The 21,847-nt window shown below is 39.7% G+C and overlaps 1 protein-coding gene, 1 long non-coding RNA gene and 1 pseudogene across 2 annotated transcripts; all 3 read left to right on the top strand.

Annotated features, from left to right (window-relative positions):
- Nucleotides 1-4,406: 4,406 nt before the first annotated feature.
- On the top strand, nucleotides 4,407-6,174 carry LOC141679123 (delta(12) fatty acid desaturase FAD2-like; annotated as a pseudogene).
- Nucleotides 6,175-6,255: 81 nt separating this feature from the next.
- On the top strand, nucleotides 6,256-7,346 carry LOC141679124 (uncharacterized). Its single transcript, XR_012558039.1, has 2 exons — nucleotides 6,256-6,608; nucleotides 6,744-7,346. It is a non-coding gene; the product is annotated as an uncharacterized LOC141679124 (long non-coding RNA).
- Nucleotides 7,347-8,434: 1,088 nt separating this feature from the next.
- Nucleotides 8,435-9,861, top strand: LOC141678415 (delta(12) fatty acid desaturase FAD2-like). Its single transcript, XM_074484726.1, has one exon. It carries the CDS (start codon nucleotides 8,587-8,589, stop codon nucleotides 9,739-9,741), a length of 1,155 nt encoding a protein of 384 aa, XP_074340827.1. The 5' UTR covers nucleotides 8,435-8,586; the 3' UTR covers nucleotides 9,742-9,861.
- Nucleotides 9,862-21,847: the final 11,986 nt, after the last annotated feature.

The raw sequence follows: 21,847 nt of genomic DNA on the forward strand, positions 1-21,847 counted from the left end.
CCGGATACTTAATTTCGCAAATGATATCTGCCTTCAACAATTTTTCCACTTCCTGATCAATTGCTTGTTGTCTTTCCGGGGCAAAGTTTCTTCGCTTCTGCTTGATGGGTCTTTGTTTTGGATCCACGTCCAGACTGTGCATTGCAACAGATTCATCAATTCCTGGCATGTCCTCCGGGGATCAGGCGAACACATCAGCATATTCTTTCAATAAGTCGATAAGCTCTTTCTGAAAGGTGACTTCCAGGCCTTTGCCAATTTTGATCTTCCGGGTGGGGGTTTCCGGGCTCCAGCTCAACTTCCATTGTCTGTTGGGCAGGTTCGCCCTTTGTCTTTTCTTTGGTTTCCACAAACTATTGAATCTGGGCGTCAGCATTGGTTATGTTGTACCCCAAATCTTCCATCACATTCACATCTAATCTGGGCCTCTTACTGAGATATTCACGATGTTTTTTTTCTGCTTTGCCCCTTGGGGAGGGACATTATCTACTTTCTGTTCTCTGGTTCTATTTCTACCATGATCAACGCCTAGCCATAGCACCACCCTGCCATGTCTTTGTCTCCCTTGAGTTCTCCTGTTCCACCTGGGGTGGGGAATTTGAGTTTCAAGTGAATAGTTGACGGGATGGCCCGGAGCTTGGTGATCGTGGGCCTTCCGAGGATCATGTTGTATGATGATGTTGCACTTATCATATAGAACTTCAATATATGGGAAACCTGTCGGGTTGCGATTCCAAAGATTATGAAAAGATAGATAACTCCCCGAATTGGAATCATCATGTTTCCTGAATCCATATAAGGGATCTTCAAGGCAGGGGTCCATACGCAGGTGGCCGAGCTCCATTTTGTTTAGTGCATGCTCGAATACTATATTAGCAGAAGAATCATTATCAACTAAAATTCTTTTTACCTCGTTATCCGCAACATCAAGAGTCACCACCAATGTCTGGTTGTGGTCCGGATTGAGTCCTTCAAAATTCGAGTAGGAGAAGTATATCAGTTCATCCTCGAAATGCTGGATCATCATTACGTCATCATCAGGATCCGGGCTCCGGGGTGGAGAAGCCGTCCCGCCAAAGACAATGTTGACCATATTTTTGCTGCTTCTCGGGGCCCTGTCCTTGTCATTCAACCTTCTCTGTAGATACTGGTTCATGTTCCCTTTCTTGATTTGATCCTCGATGAACATCTTCAAAGAGAAATAGTTTTCTGTTGTGTGTCCATGATCTTCATGTTACCCGCAATATTTGTCCCGAGCCCTGTTTTCAAGGGCGCAAACAAAGGTTTCGACGGATAATAAAATGGCTTACCTTTGACTTCACGCAAGATGTCCGCCCGGGGCCTGTTGAGGGGCGTCCACTCTGGTTCTGGTTTGGGCTCTCTCTTACCCTTTGGTTTCCTTTCATTCTTTCTAGGCTCAGAGTAGCTTTTCCGGGGTGGGGTCCCCCGAGATTGTTGGATGTAGTTTGCTTGTCTGTCTAGTTTGAATCTTTTATCCTTCCGGAACGACGAGCGACGCTCCGGGGACTCATCGTCATCATGGATTCTCCTGTTCATCTTTATTAACTTGAGAAAATCATTTTCTTTTATGAACTTCGATTCCAAGACATAGGCGGATGCTAGGCTCAGGGGTTCTCTCTGAATCAGGTCTTTGACATATCTTTCGCAGGACACCAGATGCAAATTTCTTCGAAAGATGTTTATAGATTCCTTTTCTTCTAAGTTGGAGAGCTGATTGACTGCTTCCTGGAATATTTTAATGAATTCGGGAAGAGACTCTTTACTCCTCTGTTGGATTGTCTCCAGGTGGCACATCTGCAGCTCATTCATTCAGTTAGCCCAGAACCTTTTTAAGAATATTTCGCGAAAATCTTTTCAGGAATTCACACTCCGAGACATTCGGCTGAACCATTTTTGAGCCCCGCCCATCAGTGTTGATGCAAAGAAGCGACACCTTGTGAGGTCGCTATAATCATAGATGTTGGAAATTTGTTCAAAGTAATTTGAGATGCTCTTCGGGGTCAGCTAACCCATCAAATGAGTCAAAATTGAAGTGTTTGAGCCCTAATTCTCTGGGAGTAGACTCCAATTTCCTGGTAAAGGGAGTCACCACCGCTCCAACTTTCATGTCACTTTCTACCTTTCTTTTAAGATCACGAAGAGCCCGAGCCATTTGTTCTTGTTTGGATTTTTTTTCAGGCTCCGGATCCGAAGAAATATTGATTCAGTGGGACTTCTTTTTCAGCTTTGCTTCTTCATCCCGGATTCTCTTCTCAATGATTTCTTTAGCTTTGGCTTCTTCTTCTTTCCGAATCCTTTCTCGGAGGGTGGCTCTTTAAATTTAATCTAGGGCATCTTCTGGAGGTCTTTTCAGATTCTTTGCAATTCGATCCAGGACTGATCCCCGGGATTCTCCAGAACGTTCTTCCTGATCCCCGGGGCGGGTCTCAGGTTCAATATTGTACTTTTCCTTCCACAGGCTCATTACAGTTTGTATCTGCTCCGGGGTCATGTTTCCCCATGGGTTGGATGGAGTTTCGGCATACTTGTGGGCAGCTTTCTCAATAGTTAGTCTTTGGTCTCCTGGTTGGAGGGGTTGTGAGGGAGTCCGGGTTATGGGGAGCCCTTCATCCACATTTTCCATCTCTCCATCCATGGGTTAGGGTGGAGGTGGTAGAACAGAGGTGGAAACAACTGTCTTGCTCTTTCTTGTTGCCATGATCGTTTAACGATATTGCAAGTTTACAATAATATTCTCACAAACTCAAGTATTAATACAAATATTTTATATCTAAAGCACACTGTAATCAACTACTAAGAGCTTCAAAACTATTATAACGCTATGACTAGAGTGGCTAAACAAGATCCACTAACAGTATTTAAAGAAAGTATGCCTAGGGAAAAAAGTAGATCTGAGAGAGTAATATTAAAACCCTTACTGGAGTGTAGTGTTCTGATCTCCTGGGCAAAGTAAGGGCGGCGAGGATGAACACCACTGGACGGAGGTTCGACCCCTCCTTCTAGCGTCAATGATAATTCCAGATCACGTCAGGGTCCTCTCCTTGTTTTACCCGGACTCAAACTTTGTTTGGACAAAAATGATGGTGGCGTGTGGTGTAGCTGTAAGGTGGGCACCTGCAAAACAGAACCGGAGGGGGTGGCGTCCCCGCGACACCTCCGATGTGAGAATGAGAAAGGGTTTTGGAGGAGAAGGGAGTAAAATAGGAATTACGCGAATATATGTGGTGTGTGTATATCTGTTTATATTGTAGAGTTGAAATAACCCCTAATACTCCTATTGTTCAGTCTTTTATAGGCTTCCTATTAGGGTTTAGGGGTTTGTACCTTTGATCGTAGGTGTGTTTTGGATAGTAGGACGTGTGGACATCTGTGATGAGCTGATGTACTACTGGATTCGGACCGTAGGAAGGTTCCGGAACTAGGCCACCTGGACGATGTAGATGTTGTCACGTGTCCTGGGTCTTCCAGATTTATTGCTTGACAGACCCGGCTCTTTTTATTGAATCTTGGGCTCTTTTTACTGGGATCTGAGCTCTTATTAATTGGCATAGATTATTATGGGCTATCAATCACCATGTAAAGATCTAACATCATCTGGATGAGGTATTTTGATTCTTAGCTAATCCATTAAATAAGAGAGCGGTATGCAGTGAATGTACTCTTATTTTATTTTCTACTAACAGTCATGATTTTAGATAAAATAAATAAAACTCTCTGAATTGTATACATATCTTCAAAAACTTATTAATGTAGTTACAATCTACTAAACAAATATAATTTTGAATTTTTGGAATTATAGTATAAAGATAATAAATTAGATGTATATTAGCATGCTAAATACCCTGCAAAAATTAAGAAAAATGCTAGTCATTTCAAAACTATTTCCAAAAGTTTCACATTAGAGTTTTGCACCTCTTTCTATCCAAGAATAGGAAAATGCAATCTCTATCTATCCAACAAAAAATTTATATGTGAAGCCAAAACAGAAAAATGCAACCTTTTATCAACTTTAACTCAAAAAGGCAGTTTTTTTACTCTAATTACTCCCTCCTCTGTCCCAACGGATTATATACTTACTGCACGTATTTCGATACTTCCAAAAAATATAGTTTTGTAATGTTTATTTTAAAAAAAATTGAATAAAAGTTTAAACATAAAACTTTTATTTAGAAAAAAAAATTAAAAAAAAATTATAGAATTATGTTTTAAATGAGCATTAAAAAACGTATCAAAAAGTAATGTATAAAATTTAATGAGAGAGATGGAGTATATTTTTCTTAATTTAAAAGTGAATCTACCAAAGAATAATATAACAAAAAAGAGCTGCCAAAAAGGACTCAAGGGGAAGAATACTGGAGTAGTAGCCATTTGAGACTGGAACTTGTTTGGCCATATTTGCATATCATCATTGATAAACACTACTCCATAAGTATAAATTTGGCATAGTGCTGTTGCAGAACGCCAAATTTAAGTAGAATAATAAAATATTTAGCACTCAAAACTGGCGGGCGCTACAGGCCACTGCAAACATTTTGGATCTCTTGCACAAAGATCTCCGAAAATATCCCCTTATATAAATACTCATAGCTTCTGCTTGAACTGAACACATCAATACAATCAAACAGCCAACATAACACAAGAAAGTGGATCCAAGGACAAACCCAGACCATCCCCTTCAGGTATACACATCTTCTTGCATGATTCTTTATTACACATAGCCATATGATTTGTAAGAAAATGAGTTTGTATTTGTACTTATTATTTCCTGATTTTATTGCAGGCACTTAGAAATCAGTAACAATGGGTGCAGGTGGGCGTATGTCTACTGCTCCGCATAATGGCAAGAAGACGCAAGCAGAAGCACTTAAACGCGCTCCTCATGAAAAACCACCATTCACCATAGGTGACCTTAAAAAAGCCATTCCTGCGCATTGCTTCGAAAAATCACTGGTCACTTCTTTTCGATATCTCATCCAAGATCTCCTCATGGCCTATGCCCTTTACTATGTTGCCACTAATTACATAGACCAATACCTTCCACATCCGGTAAATTACTTGGGGTGGGCAGCTTACATTGCAGTCCAAGGCTGTGTCCTGACAGGGGCGTGGGTCGTAGGCCATGAATGTGATCATGACGCCTTTAGTGACTATGGCTGGGTTAATGACCTTGTCGGCCTTGTTGTGCACTCCTCCCTCATGGTGCCATACTTTTCTTGGAAGATTAGCCACCGTCGTCACCATGCCAACACTCAATCCCTTGAAAATGATGAGGTTTATGTCCCAAGATTCAAGTCCAACATTTGAAACTACTACAAAATTCTCAATAACCCACCCGGCCGTGTCCTTGTGTGGGTTACCACACTCCTTGTAGGCTTCCCTTTATACTTGATGTTCAATATCTCAGGACACAAATATGAGAGGTGGACTTCACACTATGATCCCCATAGCCCTCTTTACACAAAACGTGAACGCAAACAGATCATTGTTTCTGATGTTGCCATTCTTGCAGTCATCTATGGCCTATACCATCTTGTTCTGCTCAAAGGCTTTGCATGGGTCTTCTGTGTTTATGGAGGTCCACTCCTAGTTGTTAATATGTGGTTCACTTTGATCACAATCCTCAACCACACTCATCCTTCTGTGCCTTACTATGATTCAACTGAATGGGATTGGTTGAGAGGAGCTCTTTGTACCGTTGACAGGGACTATGGAATTTTGAACAAAGTGTTCCACAATGTGTGCAATGCTCATGTATGTCACCACATTTTCTCCATGATCCCACATTACCATGGACTTGAAGCAACAGAGGCCATGAAGCCGATATTGGGGGATTATTATCAGTATGATGGAACACCGATTCTCAAGGCAATGTAAAGAGAAATGAAGGAATGCATTTACGTGGAGAAAGATGAAGGGGAGACTAAGGGAGTCTACTGGTACATAAAGGAAATATAAAGCTATAAAAAATCTTGACTGCTTTCTCAGCCTGTCACCATGTTGCGGTTTCTTGACTCTCTTAGCTAGCAAGTTGTAGGTTCATTTAGTTTATTCTTCATCTGTAATAATATCACAATCCACAAGGGGTGGATTGTTTATAAGTTGTAAGAAAATGTGATTGCATCAATGATATTATTGTTGTCCAAGAACATACTTCAATTACGAATCAAACACAAGCTTAATCAATAACTATGCAAGTACTTTGAGTAATCAAAATCTACCTGAGAAATTTTCTAATCATTGCCCAAAAACCTTCCTAAGCTAAAAAGACAGAACTCGTATCAAGAAGAAAAGCTCCTTCCCATTGGAAGACAAGCTCGCATCTTGTGGAGAAAAAGAAAGAAAAGAAGAGAAATGTAACTGAAATATCAAAAGAGGGTTATTAAAATTTTGCACAAGCATTCTTTGCTTATTTTGAAGCATACAAATTTGGAAACTTAAAAATGTCCGTCTGTATTCTGGTAAAAATGAGGACCAGTTTAACAAAAGGTTTACTTCCCTAATTATATAGGCTTCTTATCAAGGCTTGGAAGAAGAGATTAGACTCATTCAAGCTCACTTGATCAACGCTAAGTTCAAGGCATTTTGCGGTATAAACATTTAGCTATTCCAGCCATTAGACTAACTGTCAATCAGGGCCATCTCAACAAATTTGGCGGCCCTGTGCTAAATTTTGACATTAGACCTTAACTAATAAAAATGTCATTGTTTGTATACATGGCCAGCCTATTTTGGTGTTGCGGTTTGGTGGATTTGGAGATGGCACAATTGTTTTGCGTTTAATCAAGGATATGAAATTCCTGTCAACTTCTGGAACTTTTCTCCAAATTCGAGACACACACTTGTGCTTGAGGGAGTTGGGCATGGAACCATACAGGTGCCAAGATTCAGACCGATGTATTTAAGGCAGAGGTAGGCTCTAGTTAAGAAATTTAAACTAGAACAGAGCCTTCAAATTAGTTGATTGGAAATCCAACTTGACAGTTAGCTTGCATATGCACGCTCCATAATAATGATGCTACTCATGTTGCATGATCTTAACTAGTGTTGTCCTAAGCTTAAATCCAAATCGGAAGGTAAGGGTATCTCTGTATCGAGAAGGCAACAGTCCGGCTGATTGGATTGCTAATCAAGACGTCACTCAAGGCATTAAACTTCATACTCTAGAAAGTGTTCCATAAGAGCCTAAGAAGTTTATCGAATTTTAGAGGTGTGGCCTTTCCAGGATTAGTTCCTCCCTGGTGTTCCTGGTTCTTTGTTATCTTTTTATTCTTCTTGTTTGAATATTTCCTTGTGTCTATATGAATACAAAATTTAGTATAGAAGAATCATTTTTTTTAAAAAAACTTTTGATCTTATTAGTCTGTGGGAAAGAGCTGGCGCCTTCAATATGCCTCATACAGTGATCCTTTTACCAACGAATCATTCAGAACATCAGATAGGTTAAACGAAAACAATCTCACTGATTAAGCTTTGGCTAACAGATTAGCAAACTATTAGTGAGTGCTTATATGAGCAGTAGTGGTTATGTCTTTTTGGAGTTTAACCCTGATAATATGGCAATATTTAGTCCTGTCACTGTACAGTATATACATAATTGAAAGCAATGCAGAGTTAATCTGCTGTCGCATTACAGAATAACAGTCTATATAGATTATAAGCGAATCTCCGAGAAGAGGTTGAGAAGCCCTTGAATTTTACAGCACACATCTACCATTTTCCCACCATCTCCCTGCATTTTGCATCTACATAAATATCTGTACACTGTATTTTGCTTCCTAGCCATGCATAAAATGAGATAATGGATTACAGTAGAACTCAGCAAAATGAATAATCTATTGATGGTGAATAATCTCATCTAATGAATAATTTTTTCAAATACTCTCAGATAATTGATACAATTTTCTGCTCATTTGATTGTCAAATTCAAAACTGTATTTCTTTAACTACATACAATTTTCAGAAACATGTTGATGTAATTATACTCTACTATATAGTTAGAATTTAAATATATGAAAGTGAAATTATTGTCAGGGTAATAAATTAGATATATAGTATTACTATGACATTAGGAAAATGCAATTCTTTATCAACTTTCAGTCAAAAAGTCCATTTCTTTTACTTCAATTTGTATTTTTTATGTAAAAGTGAATCTACCAATGTATGATTGAATATTAAATAGCTGCCAAAAAGGACTTAAGAGGGACAATATTGGAGTAGCCATCTGAGACTCTGAATTTGTTGGACTATATTTGCATATCAGCATCATCAACACCAAATCTATATATAATATTGTCATCTTGCTGTTGCAGAACACCAAATTTAATAGAAGAAAAAAAATATTAGGCACTTTGAAAAACTCAAGGGTGGCGGGCGCTATACAGATCACCACAACACGAGTCATTACAATAATAATGTTATGCATCTCTTGCAATATCAATAATATCTTCCCTATAAATAATCACAGCTTCTGCTTCAATTGAACACCACTGAAACCATCAAACAGGCAACTCAACACAATTATTCTACTTTCACTTGTTATCTGCAGGCGTTCAGTAATCAGGGACAATGGGTGCAGGTGGGCGTATGTCTACTGCTCCGCCTAATGCCAAGAAGACTCAAGCAGAAGCACTTAAGCGCGCTCCTCATGAAAAACCACCATTTACCATAGGTGACCTTAAGAAATCTATTCCTGCTCATTGCTTCCAAAAATCACTTGTCACCTCTTTTCGATATCTCATTCAAGATCTCCTCATGGCCTATGCCCTTTACTATGTTGCTACGAATTATATTGACCAATACCTTCCGCATCCTATTAATTACTTGGGCTGGGCAGCTTACATTGCCGTCCAAGGCTGTGTCCTAACCGGGGCTTGGGTCGTAGGCCATGAATGTGATCATGATGCCTTCAGCGACTATGGCTGGGTCAATGACCTTGTTGGCCTTGTTGTCCACTCTTCTCTCATGGTGCCTTATTTCTCTTGGAAGATTAGCCACCGTCGTCACCATGCCAACACTCAATCCCTTGAAAATGACGAGGTTTATGTCCCCAGATTCAAGTCCAACATCAGGAACTACTACAAAATTCTCAACAACCCACCCGGCCGTGTCCTTGTCTGGGTTACCACACTCCTTGTAGGCTTCCCTTTATACTTGATGTTCAATGTTTCTGGACACAAGTATGAGAGGTGGACTTCACACTACGATCCTCATAGCCCTCTTTACACAGAACGTGAACGCAAACAAATCATTGTTTCAGACATTGCCATTCTAGCGGTCATCTATGGCCTATACCATCTTGTTCTGCTCAAAGGCTTTGCGTGGGTGTTCTGTGTTTATGGAGGTCCACTCCTAGTTGTTAACATGTGGTTCACCTTAATCACAATCCTCAACCACACTCATCCTTCTGTGCCTTACTACGATTCAACTGAATGGGACTGGTTGAGGGGAGCTCTATGCACTGTCGACAGAGATTATGGGATTTTGAACAAGGTGTTCCACAATGTATGCAATGCTCATGTTTGTCACCACATATTCTCCATAATCCCCCATTACCACGGACTCGAAGCAACAGAGGCCATGAAGCTTGTATTGGGCGATTATTATCAGTATGATGGAACACCGATTCTCAAGGCAATGTACAGAGAAATGAAGGAGTGCATTTATGTCGAGAAGGACGAGGGTGAAACTAAAGGAGTCTACTGGTACAGAAACGATATCTGAGTCAACTTAGATATAAGACTGAGTTATTTCTCTACTATCATTGCAGTGTCTTACCTTTCCTAGCTAGCCTATTGTAAATTCATTAGCTTATTGTTCAATGTTCATCTATATTAAGATCAATCTGTGAGTGTTGGACAATTTGTATGTTGAAGCACAAAATGATTGCATCAATGTTAGTTTGGTTGTCCAAATACACACTTCGATTTACAATTGGCGGTACTGGTACTTAAGTTGCTAAAAATTTCATTTTTAATAAGCATCGTGACCATCGTCGCATCAAGCAATTGGGATTTTAAAACCAAATTCTTTATATTTTAAAATGCAAAAGGACTCTCTTTCTGTCCAGAGGGAATAAAGCCGTATTTTTTTATCCCCAAGGGGTAGGCTTTTTTGCTTGTTCGTCAAGCTTTCGAGCAAAAACTCGATAGATAGTATTATATTTGAAGTGTCAAGGCAAATTAGACAGTCTCTTATGTAAATGGGACAGTCCCTTTATGAACGAGACAGGGAATGAGACAGTCTCTTTTAACTACGGAATGAAAAAAAACAGTAATATAAATGCAGTATGCTGAAAACTGAATAAGTAAAAACACCAGGAGTTTTCACTTGGTTCGGCCCTTAATACTAGTATATGGCCTACATCCAAGTCCCAACTAGCATAGAGAATATATTATATCAACTTCAATAAAAGAACTTACAATCTTTTCCTTGATTACAAAAGATAGCCCCGAAAGAAACATTTCCCTAGCACACCTGTTATAACCTAGCCCACTGGCTACCTTGACTACTTTTCTGAAATCAAGTTTTGCCACAACCCGGCACAAGTTGATATAAATACACGGTTACAAATAATAAGAATATGAATTACAACTCAAAATATATCTTGTTCGACTGGATATTCAAGTAAAGTAATAGAGAACAAGAATGGTGTTTCAGATGAAGAATATAGCGTGAAGGTATTAGCTGCAAATCTGAAAGCATGAGTTGTATTTATAAGCAAGTTCTAACATATTTTATTTTCAAATAAATGGATAAGATAGATATTATTTAAAACAAGTTTGTTTGAAAATATTTGAATAAGTCTTGAAAGCCAATCTGTTAGTTTGTTTGAAATAGATAAACCAAACAAAAGATAAGTCTTGAATATTTCAAACTAGGTTTATACGATAGGGTTTGTTTGAGATAAGATGAAAAGATATATATCCGGTCAAAACATGATTTACATAAACCCTAACAAACCTAAACTGCATTCCTGGAAAGTCTGATATGCAATGCTATGATCTCGAATGCTTTCAATCTGTTTTCTTCATTCTGTTGTTGGAAAAAATTATCATCATAAACACTGAAGATTAACATTTTCCCCCTTTTATGATGATGACAAAGAGAACATAAATACTCCCCCTATCAAAAAACTTAAGGCCTGTGAAACAGAATTAGAGACAACAGAACATATTGCAGTTTATAATTAATGAGCACCAAATATCGGAATGAGACAATTAAGTTATGAACGAGACAGTAATCAGAATGAGACACTAGATAAATATGCATGAATGAAACAATCTCAAACACTTAAACACTTAACATAACAACCTATTCAAAAATCATAATCACTTAGCATAACAACCCATCCATAAATCAGGATGTCCATTTGCTATCTAAACACATCACAAAAACCAATCCAGAATAAAACAGTTAAATACATAGTAAACATCGAAGTTCAACCATCAGCAGCATAAACAAAGTCTTAAAAACCAAATGAAACAACGTCTTAAAAACATCTTAATCATAAAATTTATCCCCTTCATCATAAAAGGGGCCTTCATTCAGAATCATCAGAAGACGAAAGATCCACTTGAGTCTTGCCCTTGCCTTTTCCTGAACCAAAGGGCTTTTCCCTGTCCTTAAAAAACACGAGAGCTTTCCCATAGTCAGTGAACATCTTCTCAAAGTCATCGTGATCAGGAGCTTTTCCATCTCTCTCTCATCCATTCGAATATCTTTGACTTATATTCCTCCCTTGTCATGCCAAAAACGGATGGAGGCGGAACTGCTGGAAGTGGGAAAGGCGCTGTAATCTCTTCAAGGGTGCAATCACCGATCCAATCTTTCTTCTTATGCCAATACATCTTAGATCTATCCTGCATAGCTGATAACTGTTGTGACAAAAACTTTGTTTCCGAACCAAGTTGGAAAAACAGTTTCACAAACTCCTTCTCCCAGGCTTTTGCCATTGAAACCATACCTTCTTGTAATGAACCGAACTCAAGGTCAATAGACTTAGCAACTCTCTTGTCATGAGCATATAGAACAGAAAGCTTGGAATTAATACCATCAAGAGACTGACACGCATGTTTGTTAAAAAGTTCGTATGATGCTCGCATCATACTCACCTGACTAGTCAAGGAAGTTAGAGATTCCATGGGCGTGAAATACCGGTTCATGGATGCTAAAGCTGCAGAGTTTTCATTGAGTTTGGCTAAGAGAGAATTTAACAAAACATTTGTGTTCTGATCAAAAGGGCCTGACGCATAATTCGGTGACTTAGGAAGACCGCCAAAATTCTTTTGAGTTTGATCAAACATTAACTCATTAGACTCAGAAACTAAGATACCGTTCAATGTCAAAACAGATAAATCGAACACAATCGAAATCTTATCAGAAACAACAATGGGGGTCAACACTTGAAAATACTTAAAAACACGAGTTAAAAGACCAGGATAAGGTAAGTGCAAAGTGTTTAGCACAATGACTCATGTTTGAGATAATTAAAGAAACCAAATCACAGGGAATTTTCTTGACAAAAATATATAAAAGAATAGAGTCGTGAAAAGTTACTCTATCGTGACCGCTTTTACGGGGAAGGACATTAGAATGAAACAATCTAAATAACAACAAAGAGAAAGGAGTCAAGTCATTTACCAAGGGTTTAACAGAGACCGAGACAAAATTATCACCGAGTGTTGCCTTAAGTTGTTCCTCATAATGAAGGCTTGAAATCTCGTCAAAAGCTTGGTGAGTCGTTGTTAGTCGCTAAACACGCGCTAATAATACATGCAAGTATAAGAGTTCACAAGTAGTATAGAATCTTTTCTAGTTCATTCCCACAGAGACTAGCTTGGTTAACTAATTAATATATGCACTTAAGCAACAATGTATGGTTATTATTCAATGCTAAGATGATGACAAATTGAGCTTGTTTAGAACTAAGAATTAAACTAACAATTATAACTAAGGAAATAAGATTGATTGAATTAATATATATGACAAATATGGGATTCTAACTTCATTAAATACTTCATTCAATAGCCTTATTGTTCTTAAACTTAGCATGCAATGGTGATGACACTAATCAGATAACACGAAACTGATAAACGCCAACTTTAGTTGCACGAGTACCATACTACCAGATATCCACAAAAGAGATAGAAGCTGAATAGACACCAATTATATTGAGACCCTATATGTCTACAAAATTTGACAACATAACGATTTAAGCACAAGTTATCTATCTTGATTACATAGGGCAACTAAGATGGTTAAAATTACCCACGAATCATGCATAACAATTACATGAACCTATGCTAGCATGGCAAGTTCTAAATCCTTAAATTCACTTTCGCTTCATTAAGAATTAACACATTATCTTATAAGTTCGCGACGCTCATAAGACGAATATGCACAACTAATACTAGGTTATCATACAATCACCACATACTAAAGCATCAAAATAAATTAACTAAAGAAAGCCATAAATAAATCCGCTAGAACCCCACGATAACGATTAGTCCATAATCGGACTCATCATCAATGTGGGTTCCGATGAAAGCATGGCATAATAAACGTAGTCTTTATACTTAAATAACAAAACCAAGTATGAAACAAGAGTAAAGTTCAAAAATAAGAAAACTAGCATCCAAGTTACAACTTAGAACAAAGATTCATGAGTAAAAATAAGATCTTCTTCGTCTTAGTTGAATCGTGCTAACACGGTCTTCTTACAGCTCTCCTTGATATGTCTCTGGCTTGACATCTTATTAAAAATGACATAAAGTTATTTATATAGCAGCCCTGATCAGCAAAGAAGTCCAGAAATCAGTCTTCTATTCAAAACAAGATTCTTAAAACCCGACCTGCGCGGCCGCGCGCTTAATCAGCGCGGGCGCGCTGGCTCTCTGAAGTTCGGGCGTGGGCGCGCGCTTGATCAGCGCGGGCATGCTGGGCTTCTGCCAAAACTTGACTTCTTCTTTTTCTTGCAGATTTGATCCGGTCTTCGCGAGCTTTATTCCTTAGACACCAACCTAACACCATATTAGCATCAAATCAATGTTAATTCACCTGATTCTCAAATTAATTTCTGAAATGTAAAAACACTAGAAAACACATTAAAATGCCAAAAACTTGAGTACAATTACACCAATTCAAAGCTTTACGGAGCGTAATAAAGTGTCATAAATGTCACTCAACATACCCCCAAACTTGAATCGATGCTTGTCCTCAAGCATAAACAGACTCAAAAAATAAGAAATAAAAATGCATGAATGCAACTAAATGAATGCAGCGATCCCCATAGAATAACTAAACCAATCAACAAGCAACACCTCAACAAATGCAGTTATTCGCATAAAGATCAACCAAATCTCACAAATCAATCTACGAACCAAAGATGTGTGTGTGTGCAACTGCTTACAGATATATTATCGCAACTAGATCAACAATCATGACTCACTACTCATCACAGCAATCGCAAGTTTATAAATAGAATAAAAGCTAGACTCAAAATAACTTATAACACTTCAATTCTTATATCGGAGTTAATCGTGGATTCATGCTTTTATTCACAACAAAACAACACAAGTATGCTTATTTGATCGTGCAATGAGTGAGGTCCACAAAAGACTTATACAATAGTACCCATGTAGCGAGCGTTAGGTTAACGGATCCTAGACTATAAAAGCCTTAGGTCACTAGGCACAAAGTCCCCTAAGAACTTAATAACTCGAGTACTAAAGTGCCCACTGGTGATCAATTATACATAAAACTTTTTCTTTTTTTCTTTTTTTCCTTTTTTTCTTCTTTTTTTTCTTTTTTTCAAATTTCTGAACGAGTGCGTTTCGCTCCATCTCGCTCAACCCTAGAATACTCATAAAAATATGAGCCGGCTACTAGCCATTTGACACCTATCCACAAAACTAGCAATAAAATCCAAAATTCTAAATTCTTAATTCTAAATATAAACAAGCGATTAACCCTCGACAAACAAACAAACCATGACCATGATCTAGCACTCTAGCAACCTATAAGACTTAGTGAAATACAATTGTCTCTAGCATGCAAATTAATTCGATAAGACTTAACATCACTAAATATGACATCACTACACTAACATCAATATCACAAGTCAACTGGAAAAATCATCTAAGGGATCATGTTATAATGCACATGCATGAACTAAATGAACAAAATATCATAAAAACTACCAAAAAAAAATACTATATGACAAAATATATAAACTATATGTACTAAACTATCATGAATATGCAAACTAAATGTGACTCACAAAATATATTCCTTCAACTACTACCCCCAAACTTATAATATCCATTGTCCTCAATGAAGGTAATAGTAAGGAATTCAGGCATACCCACTGCGAATCAGAATCCTCACCCTCAACGGGTGGAGTGTCAGGTGTATCAGGAGGCGGATACACAGAATCCTGACCAAATACTGGCCACTGGATGTCAACACCGGTGGCTCTAAAAGCTGTCTCAAGTGCTTGGGTGAGATCATGTGCAAACCGACTATGGATGCCGTGCATCGCATCCATCCTCCGCGCTAGATGCCTATACTGCGTCGAACTCAAACCAGCTCCAATATCTGCTCCAGGCTCTTGTTGCTGCTGCTGCAATGAACAGCCTCCTCTCCTAGTTGAGCTCTCCAAGCTGCCTTACTAGTTTGCTGCGTACCACCTGCATACATCTGATCCATGGGTACACCTTCTGGCAGATGAGCAAATGAATAACCAAGCCCCTTGGGATCGAGTTTTCCTCCTCCCCACTCTTGTATGCTCAACAGCGTAGAACTGTCTATAAGAGCACTGGGAAGCTGCAGCAGCTCATGTGCGGGCCAATGAACACCAACTACCACGCATAACTTCGTCACAACGGACGCATACGGAATAGCACCTGTAGTACCTCCTCTCAAGAATCTCAAAATCCCTTGATAAATCACCATCCCCAAATCAATATAATCGCCCTGAAGAATACCCCATAGCAGACGAGCACGCTCCACAGTAATCTCATGCACATGCAAAGATGGCATGATGTTAGCACAAATAAACGAGTTCCAAGCTCGTGCAAACCTGTTCATGCACAACGCAGGGAACGTGGAGTAATCAGTAGTGCCCCTCTTGAACTTCCAGTGAGTCCTAGGCACACACAGAGTTGCAACGATCAGATCCAAGTCAAAGTCCTCGGGAGTCTTATCGTTCCAAGTATCCTGACCGGCCTTCCTCGCGGGCTGCTCAATCACCCTCCTAATGGCATCAGCACTATACTCTACAGTCATCCCCCTAACCATCGTGAAGCCATTCTTCTCCGCCTTGGCGTTAGCATAGAATTCCCGCACAACACTCATGGGCACAGCAGCGGGAGTCTCACAACAAGGAACCCAGCCCATCTCAAGAATCATCTCCAACAGCTTACCATCCTTCCCTGATGGCAGAAAACCTTGCTCCTTAGTAATAGACTTTGAGAGAAGCCTCGTGTACTCCTCTTCAGCCTCAGAAGTAGAAAACCTTGGCCCCACACCACCCGCAAATGAAGAATCGGTGGTGCTACTGCTAACTTGCATTCTTTTCCTCTTGGGTGCCATTGGGATTGAATAAGAGAAAACAAAATCTAAGTGTTTGAGAGAGAATTGTGTTTGAGAATTTGTGAAGTGGTGGAGAAGTTTGTGTATAAGTGTGTGTATTTATAGGTGGAGAGGTGAGGATTAGATATGGAATAGAAGTGGGAATTGTTTATGGGAATCGTGGAAATAATGGTTTTGATTGGGAGAGGGAATTATGGGATGTGGGAGAGTAAAAATCGGGTTGGAGTTGATTTTGGAGTAAAAGTCCCGATTTTTCTCTTTATTCTGCTGTTATTATTTTTTTTCGAACAGGGACACGGCGTGGCCGCGTGCTTGGACAGTGCGGGCGCGCTCACATTCTGGACAACTGGCGCGGGCGCACGCTAGATCAGTGCGGGCGCGCTTGGTTACTGGAAAAACAGCTCGGCCGCGCGCATGATCAGCATAGGTGCGCTTGGTTACTGAAGTTAGCCCTGATTTTTTTTCTTTTTCTGATTTTTTTGTGTTTTTCTCCTTTCTTCTTGCTTCCTCTACCTACTAATGCACAACAAACTCGGGTTGCCTTCCAAGAAGCGCTTCTTTTATGTCGCTAGCTCGACGTAGAACCTTGAGCTCAAATGGACAATAGAACGACATTAACCACCTCGCAGTTTGCCGTGTCACCATAGTAATGCTTCAACCTCTGACCATTTACCTTGAATGCTTGGCCCGGATCATTCTCAAAAATTTCCACCGCTCAATGTGAAAACACAGTTTTAATTATGAAGGGCCCTGACCACCTTGACTTCAACTTTCCAGGAAAAAGACGGAGATGAGAGTTGAACAAAAGAACTTGTTACCCCGGCACAAATGATTTAAGCACTAGACCCCGATCATGCAACATCTTGACTTTTTCCTTGTATATTTATTGTTCTCATAAGCTTGAAGTCGAAACTCATCGAGTTCATTCAATTGTAGCATCCTCTTCTTTCCAGCTGCATCCAAGTCAAGATTCAATTTCTTCAAAGCCCAATATGCCTTATGCTCGAGCTCCACAGGAAAATGACACCCCTTATCATAAACCAACTGAAACGGTGACATTCCTAATGGAGCCTTAAATGTTGTTCAATACGCCCAAATAGCTTCATCAAGCTTCAAAGACCAATCTTTCCTCGATGGACACACAACTTTCTCTAAGATACGCTTGATCTCTCTATTAGACACCTCAGCTTGACCATTTGTCTGAGGATGATAAGCCGTAGCAATGCGATAATTCACATTATACCTTTTCATCATAGAAGTGAACTTGCGGTTACAAAAATGCGACCCCTCATCACTGATTATGACTCTTGGAGTTCCAAACCTTGTGAATATCTGCTTATGAAGAAAATTAAGCACCACTTTCACATCGTTCGTTGGCAACGCCTTAACTTCAACCCATTTTGACACATAATCAACCGTCAACAAGATATACTGATTGTTACATGATGAGATAAATGGCCCCATGAAGTCAATTTCCCAAACATCGAAGACCTCAACCTCGAGAAGCACATTAAGAGGCATCTCATCCCTCTTAGATATATTACACATACGTTGACATCGATCACATTTCAAAACGAACTGGTGGGCATCTTTAAACAAGGTCGGCCAAAAGAAACCTGCTTGAAAAATACGAGCTGCTGTCTTTTCTCCACCATAATGTCCTCCATAAGCCGTTGAGTGGCAATCTCGCAAGATCCCCCCGGTTTCGCTGTAAGGAATACATCTCCTGATGATTTTGTCAGCTCCTTGCCGAAAAAGAAACGGCTCATCCCACATATACCACTTTACTTCATATAGAAGCTTCTTCTGTTGAGCATAAGATAAGTCGAGAGGTATAATATTACTCACAAGGTAATTCACAATGTCTGCAAACCACGGTTCTTCTTCTTGCACTCCGAACAACTGCCCATCGGGAAAAGACTCATTTATCAATATCTTGTCCAATGATGTATCATTAGGGTTCTCTAAACGCGAGAGATGATCAGCGACTTGATTTTCAGTTCCCTTTCTGTCCTTGATCTCTAATTCAAATTCTTGGAGCAAAAGAACCCATCTAATCAAACTAGGTTTCGAGTCCTTCTTTGAGACGAGATAATGAATTGCAGCGTGATCAGTGAAAACTGTCACCTTAGTCCCAAGTAGATAAGAACGAAATTTCTCAAAACCATAGACAATAGCCAAAAGTTCTTTCTCCGTAGTAGTGTAATTCAATTGAGCACCATTTAGGGCCTTACTAGCGTAGTAGACCACATGAAATATGTTATTCTTCCTTTGCCCAAGAACTGCTCCAACTGCATAGTCACTTGCATCGCACATCATCTAACAAAGGTTCATTTCAATCAGGTGCAATTATGATTGGTGCCGTGATTAAACTCTTCTTCAATGTCTCAAATGTTGCAAGGCACTCGTCATCAAACTTGAAAGGGACATCTTTCTCTAGAAAATTGCACAATGGCTTCGAAATCTTAGAGAAGTCCTTGATTTAACGCCTATAGAAACCCGCATGACCAAGAAAACTGTGAATTCCCTTAACAGAAATAGGTGGAGAAAGATTCTCAATGACCCCCACCTTGGCTTTGTCCACCTCAAGACCCTTACTAGAAACTTTGTGCCCAATAATAATGCCCTGACGCACCATAAAGTGATATTTCTCCCAATTGAGAACCATATTGGTCTCAACACACCTCTTGAGAACGTGTCCAAGATTTTGCAAGGATTCATCAAAAGAATCGCCAAATACAGAGAAGTCGTCCATGAACACCTCCATATTATGGCCAATCATATCCGAAAAGCTGGCCATCATACATTTCTGAAATGTGGCTGGTACACCACACAGACCAAAAGAAACTCGTCTGAAGGCGAAAGTACCAAATGAACAAGTGAAGGTAGTTTTCTCCTGATTTTCAGGAGCGATATAAATCTGATTGTAACCCGAATAGCCGTCCAGAAGACAGTAGTACTCATGACCGGCCGTTTGTCAAGCATCTGATCAATGAAGGGCAAAGGGAAGTGATCCTTCCTAGTGGCTTTGTTCAGCTTCCTGTAGTCCATGCAAACTCTCCACCCCGTGACCGTTCTTGTAGGAATAAGCTCATTCTTCTCATTTGTTACCACAGTAATTCCACCTTTCTTTAGCACACATTGAACAGGGTTTATCCATGAACTGTCACAAAAAGGATAGATGATCCCTGCATCTAGCCACTTAAGAATTTCCTTCTTCACTACTTCCTTCATGATTGGATTAAGTCGTCTTTGCTACTCGACCATAGGCTTGTTACCTTCCTCTAGCAGAATTTTATGCATGCAATAAGAAAGGGTTGATTCCCTTAATATCTGCTATAGTCCAACTAATTGCCAATTTGAACTCTCTCATAATCCTCAGAAGCTTTTCCTCGTCACTCCCTGAAAGGTCAGATGCAATAATAACAGGCAAAGTAGATGCATCACCTAAAAACGCATACCTCAAATGCTCAGGTAAAGGCTTAAGCTCAAGAGTGGGAGTTTCCTCAATAGATGTTTTGAGGCATTTAAGAGCTTTGTTCAATTCCTCCATTCAAAGAGATTCAAAAGGCATATCAATCTTCCTCTTTCAGGGAGAAGCATTCAAATATTGTAATTGTTCTTCACCTTCGTCATCTTCACTATCTGAATTCCCCAATAAGGCTTTTTCTAAGGCATTAGACCTTAGCAATTGATCAAGTTCTAAAGTAACCACAGAATCGACCAACTCCACCTTTAAGCACTCCTTATTTTCCATAGGAAATTTCATAGCATTGAACACATTAAAAGTTACATCCTGACCCAGCACGCGCATTGTGAGCTCACCCTTCTGCACAACTATCAAGGTTCGGCCAACCGCCAAGAAAGGTCTTCCCAAGATTATGGGAATCTTCTTATCCTCCTCGAAATCAAGAATTACGAAATCAGCAGGGAAGATGAGTTTATCAACCTTGACCAAGACATCCTCCACAATACCTCACGGATATGTAATAGAACGGTCGGCTAACTGCAAGGTCATATAAGTCGGTTTTGGATCAGGTAAGTCCAACTGCTTGAAGATTGACAAAGGCATCAGATTGATGCTAGCTCCCAAGTCACATAAGCATCTGTCAAAATACAATTTTCCAATAGTACACGGAATAGTGAAGCTTCCTGGATCTTTAAGCTCCGGAGGCAACTTTTGTTGCAGCACAGCATTGCATTTCTCCGTGAGAGCGACAGTCTCTAAATCATCTAGCTTCACTTTTCGAGAGAGAATACATTTCATAAACTTTGCATAACTAGGCATCTGCTCAAGAGCCTCAGCGAAGGGTATATTGATATGAAGTTTCTTGAACACCTCCAGAAACTTCTCAAATTGCTTGTCCAGCTTTTTCTTCTGCAGCCTCTTAGAAAAAGACGGTGAAGGATAGATCTGTTTTTCCCATGTATTACCCTCAAGAAGAGTGTGCTCAACAGTAGTTTTCCTTGGTTCCACTTCTACTTCCAGCTGCTCTACTTCTTTCTCATCCTCTGCTTCTTTAGTCAATGCTTGAGTTTGATCGGGATTCACAACCTTTCCAGATCTCAAAGTGATTGTCTTTACCTGCTCCTTAGCTTCCCTCTTTCCTGGCACTTCAGTATCACTAGGTAGTGTACCAGGCTGACGATTTACCAGGCTGACGATTTAGCAAGGCATTGTTACAGCTGGAGTTGTTGTCTTGGTGCATATTGCGGTTACTGAAAACCAGGGGGGTTGTACAGCTTAGCTTGATACTGCTGATAAGGCTGTTGAACCGCATTCTGAGCGTTGTTCCAACTGAAATTAGGATGATTACGGTTGTTGGGATGATAAGTGGTTGGCACGGGTTGCTGCGAACGCTGAAAGTTGCTCACGAACTGAGCTAATTCACTAGAAATTGCGCACTGATCAATCTCATGGGCACCAACACAAAGCTCATAGACACTAGCGATTTGATTAACTCCATAATTAGCCAAAGTGTCTACCTTCATCGTCAAAGCCTTAAGTTGGGCAGCTATAGCAATTGTTGCATATAACTCCAGAATTCCTGCTACCTTTCCCTGAGTCAGTCTCTGGGAAGGATTCTGGTACTCATTAGAAGCCATCAGTTCAATAAGTTCATAAGCTTCATCATAGCTTTTAGCCTATAAGGCTCCTACTGATGCTGCATCGAGCATGGGTCTAAGAGTAGCACCCAATCCATTGTAGAAACAGTTGATAATCATCCAATCAGGC

This window comes from Apium graveolens, chromosome 8 (genome assembly GCF_009905375.1).
Source record: "Apium graveolens cultivar Ventura chromosome 8, ASM990537v1, whole genome shotgun sequence".
Classification (NCBI taxonomy): Eukaryota; Viridiplantae; Streptophyta; class Magnoliopsida; order Apiales; family Apiaceae; genus Apium; species Apium graveolens.